Source organism: Sinocyclocheilus anshuiensis, unplaced genomic scaffold, assembly GCF_001515605.1.
Source record: "Sinocyclocheilus anshuiensis isolate Anshui unplaced genomic scaffold, SAMN03320099.WGS_v1.1 scaffold990, whole genome shotgun sequence".
NCBI lineage: Eukaryota > Metazoa > Chordata > Actinopteri > Cypriniformes > Cyprinidae > Sinocyclocheilus > Sinocyclocheilus anshuiensis.
Window position 1 is genome coordinate 316,246 of NW_015539926.1, and position 5,174 is coordinate 321,419.

Genomic DNA, 5,174 nt, shown 5'->3' on the forward strand with positions numbered 1-5,174 from the left:
TACGAAACGAAACAAACGTCGCACGCACACACACACACACACACACACACACACACACACACGTCTAACAAAGGTCTGCAAGATCAAACCATCAGCTGAGTTTGATCAGGGGTGTAGCCATCATTTCAGAAGTGAGAGGGACAGAAATGTTATATATATATATATATATATATATTAATATAACATAGGACACGTCCCCCGCGTCCCCCACGTAATCTACGCCCCTGAGTTTGATCATCTACAGACAGAGATTTGTCAGTTCACAGCGACGCTAACAAGCTAGTGTGGTGGTGGCATTATTAAATCAATCAAAGATGGTCACCGTTTTTCACAACATATTTGAATAGGTGGATCAGCTTTTAATTAGCCAATCAGACACCTTCATCCCTGTATTCGCAGGCAGACTTTCACATGTGTGGCCTTTGACAGTGTCAGGCTGTAATGGAAAGGTGGCCTGTTTTATATGCGTGTGGGTGTCTGTGTGTTAAAAACCTACCAGCAAGATGTTTGCCCATGTTCTCCAGTTCTTTGGAGAAAAGCGAATCCTGGAGTTGCAGAGCACGTCTGGGCATCTGGGGGCTCGTGCCTCTGATTGGCTTCACATCCGATGCCCAGACAGGGTGACGCTATGGCACACACACACACACACACACACACACACACACACACACACACACACAAAAAAACAGAGTCGCATTAGCTTTGAATTTCACTCCTTTTTTACATATGACTTATGGTTAAAACACTGTGCCATATCTGTTATAATGAGGGCCAATTATTTTTTAAGAGAAATTAGAAAAACACTGAAAACCACAGATCTTTGGGATGAAAGTCTGGATGGCGGCAAGGACTGAACTTTTATTTGTGAACACTGTGCTAGATGTTCAGTAGTGGTTACAGGATTTTGAAGTAACAATCAATAAACTCTAGGGATCCGAGAACGGATGACGACAGGCAGGGTAGAGATCCTGCTATTACTATTTTGCGATAATAAACTTGCGGTTTGGGGATTAAGAATACAGCCTTTCAATTCAAGACTAAGGAGAATAAACCATAACAATAGATGAATCAAAATCATATTGGTGTGTATTGATTTTGCTTATTGCTAACATGCATACTTGCCGGGCAACGCAAGAAACACTGTTTTTATAACAAATCTAGTCTTATTACTGGACTGGCACTGGTTTGTGGGATGCAAATGCTAAATGTTGTAACAGCACGGCACTGAACCCCACACAACAAAAAGAATTATAGATAAATATTCGGTCACGCTTTATTTTAAGGTCCAATTCTCGCTATTAACAAACCATTAACTACTACTTTGGCCTCAAATAAACTCCTAATTTGCTGATTATTAGTAGTAAGGTAGTTGTTACGTTTAGGATTAAGGATGTAGAATATGGTCATGCAGAATATGTGCTTTATAAATACTAATAAACAGCCAATATGTTAGTAATATGCATGCTAATAAGCAAGTTAATAGTGAGAATTAGTCCCTACACCAAAGTGTTAACAATTATTCTTATTTTTCTTAACCTTCATATTAAAGCCAAGTAGCCAACATTAGGTATTGTATTTCAGTGGTAACCAGCTGAGAGGACCAGATGCTTTATAAACAAGAGCTTAAAAATATTTAGCATAGCTAGCAAGCTAACTGGTTAGCCTATCTACTGATAACTGTGTCAAAGCCACTAGAAGGTAAGCCTGCAACTATTAGCCGAAAAAGCGTAACGGCTAAAGTTAACGCTTCTGGTCTGGCAGTACGTGGGAAAGGAGACCAGAAGCCCTTTTTTCGAATGGATGTCAATGGAGGAGAGGCTTCACTACGCTGAATAAACAGCTTTTTAGAGGAAACGGCTTATCATTTAATAAATCGACAGCCTATCTGCTAATCTTCAACTAAATAATACTTTTGGATTGAACTAATTTTAGAGTTTACCACGGAAAAAATGCAGTTTTATAAGAGAAGTCACTGACTTTTTGCAACAGGTGGGATTCAGCTTACGCCATTTCTCATTCATTCCTATGGTATCCGTAAACGGCAACTGAGTTTCGCACAACTCTGACTGAAATTCAATTATGTCAAGGCTGTAATTTTATTGGTTATTATGGCACACGTGATCCAAGTTAGCCGTTACGCTTTCTCCAATAGTAAGTAATACAGACCCTCTCATCTCCCTATAGTAAGATAGTCTCTGACTGTGTGTCATGCACTTTAAAACATGTTCTTGTTGTTTGTTGTTCTTTGGGAAGTTCTAGGGGGAAAATAGGATTTACACAAAGTAAAACATGTTAAACAAAACTGAAATACTCTATTTTTACTAGTAGCATCATCAAAATAAACAAAATATTTGGTTACACTTTATTTTAAGGTCTAATTATCGCTATTAACAAACCATTAACTGTGACTTTTGCCTCAATAAACTCTTAATTTTCTGCTCATTAACAGTTAGTAAGGTAGTTGTTAAGTTTAAGTAGGATTAGGGATGTAGAATATGGTCATGCAGAATATGTCCTTTATAAGTACTAATAAACAGACAATATGTTAATACTAGGCATGCTAATAAGCAACTGGTTAATAGTGAGAATTGGTCCCTATACTAAACTGTTACCAAATATTTAATAAATTAGCACATAAAGAACAAAGGATGTAGTATTTTTTGAATGATGTGTGTTTAAAGCCTTAAAAAGTCAAACGACTAGAGAAAGAGCGAATAACAATTTTAGAGAAAAGTACTGTACAGCTTTCATATAAAATACTATACTATAGTCTAGTACACTATAGAGTTACACTACAGGCTAGCAAGCTGCTTCCTACTGTGAAGGAAATAATCTTTGGTAAAGCATTACATGAAGCAATATGTTTGCTACTAAGGGACAGCATTACATTATAAGTCAAAACCCCGTAAGATCATCTCACATCAATTGCCAGATCATAAGCAGAATCGTATATCCCAGCAAAAAATTAAGTGGCCTTAACTGCTATGTACTTACATCAAAAAATAAGTACAATGTACTTATTGTGTTCATATAATATTGCAAAACACTTTTGCTGCTATTGAGGTGGGATACGGGTAAGGTTAGGAACAGGTTTGGTGGTATGGGTAGGTTTAAGGGTGGGTTAAAGTGTAAGGGATGGGTCAACAGTATAACTATAAATGTAATTACAGAAATTAATTACAGAAGTAATTACATGCAGGTATTTTTAAAAGTATAATTACAATGTAAAAACATGCAAGTACACAATAAGTGCATTGTATCAAATGATTAATTTAAATGTAAGTACATCATAGCTAAGCCACCTAATATAAAGTGGGACCCATACACCCTGTTACGGAACTGCTCTGCGACTGAGTGAGGATCCAAATGCAGTGTTTATTAGGAAAGTCCAGAATCGAAATCAGACAGCAGGCAAGGGTCAACACACAGGCAAACAGTCAGACTTAACAAGGCAGGGAACACAGGCAAAAGGGTTATCCAGAACACAGGCTAAGAGTCCAAAAACCAAGATACATATAAACAGGAGAAATGCTCAGAGATGCAGTGTAACATTTACAAGACTTCGCAAAGAATGACAAACTAAACCAGACTTATATAGGGTCTGAGTAGACAGGGTAAATGAGACACAGGTGCAAACAGTGCGTATTGATGAGTCCAGGCAAAGGATTATGGGAAATGAAGTTATTGATGGAGTGGTAGAAGTCTGGGATGGAGTGCCCTCTAGCGAAGCTCACGGGCAGTCCAGCTAGAGATCGTGACGGAGCCCCCCCCCTCCCCCCAAGGAGCGGCTTCCAGACACTCCACTATCAGTCCATGGTGGAGTTGACGGAGGGAGGAACCATGAAGGAGGTGACACTGGAGGTATCAGGGGTCTGACTGACGGAGACGGAACCGGTGTAAGGGGAGCCCAAGGCGGAGATGGAGAGCCGAAGAGCCGGGGTGACACTGAGGGATCAGAGGGCCATGGTGGAGCCGAAGGCTCTGGCGACCGAGGCGCAGGTGGGGATCCGGAAGGCTGCGGTGGAGCCGGAGTGACCGAGGACCAAGGCGGAGTCGGAGGGAGAGAGGAGCCCAACGGAGCCGGAGGGACGAGGCGAAGCCAGAGGAGTGTATTCCTGAGGTGAAGGCGGGTCGATGAATGACCAAGGTGGAGCCGGAGGAACGAGGAAGCCCGGCGGTGCCAGTGGAATGACGGACCACAGTGGAGACGAGGGAGCTTTAAACCAAGGTGACACCAACGGGTCGACGGACCAAAGTGGAGTCCAGGTCTCGAAGGCTGGAGATGGAGATCTGGGATCCTCCAACTCTGGTGCAGCTGGAGGCTGACTATCCCGTGGAGAATCCTGATCGCTAACCACCCTCGAAGGATGACCTGAGGGACAGACAGAAAACAGCGGACACAGAACAAAGAACATGACAGGCAGAGGAGGAGGGAGAGGGAGGTTGGGTGGGACAACAGGTTCATAACCAGGCTTCTTAACCAAGGCAGAGCTGGGAGAGAGTTTGGAGACGGTCACCCTGACCGTGACAGGACAGTCAGAGAGTTCACAAACGGCCTCCTTGGCCATGGCTGGACAGACAGAGAGTTCATAAACAGCCTCCTTGGCCATGACTGGACAGGCAGAGAGTTCACAGATGGCCTCCTTGGCCGTGACAGGACAGGCTAAGAGTTCAAAGGCAGATGTCGCTGCCTCTGGAGGTTCTGCAGCACAAGCCAACTCCTCGAGAACGGACTCTTGTCATAGGCCGGAGCGGTCTCACGGACTGGAGTGGGCTCATGAGCGAACTCAGGGACTGGAGACTGGAGAGGAGGAGTAATTGAGCAGTGAGTAGTACAAACGCACAGGATAGCGACCCCCATTACAGGGAGCACTAAGTCTAGAGGAATAGTTTCTGGGCTGGCAGCCATTTTATGTTAAGACTTTGGGATGGTAGCCATTTTGCAAAGAGTCTCTGTGTTGGCAGCCATTTTATAATCAGTCTCTAGATTGGCGGCCATTTTGTGACAAGGCTCAGGAGTGGAGGTTACTACGGGGGAATCGTTCTCCTCCTCTGCGATTCCCACGGTAAAAGGAGAGCCACTCAGCTGTAACGCTACGTCAATATAATACTCCAGTGTCCAGTTAGGGTCATGCAGTGGCATGATTGAACTGAGAGGTTCAGATAGGCCCCCT

At 43.0% G+C, this 5,174-nt stretch overlaps 1 protein-coding gene across 1 annotated transcript in view; it reads right to left on the bottom strand.

Annotated features, from left to right (window-relative positions):
• cunh8orf34 (chromosome unknown C8orf34 homolog) overlaps positions 1 to 5,174 on the bottom strand; it is a 91,835-nt gene that overhangs the window by 10,527 nt on the left and 76,134 nt on the right. Inside the window, exon 11 of the mRNA XM_016483778.1 lies at positions 497 to 626. Within this exon, the coding sequence (XP_016339264.1) occupies positions 497 to 626 (130 nt within the window). The remainder of the gene's footprint in view (positions 1 to 496; positions 627 to 5,174) is intronic.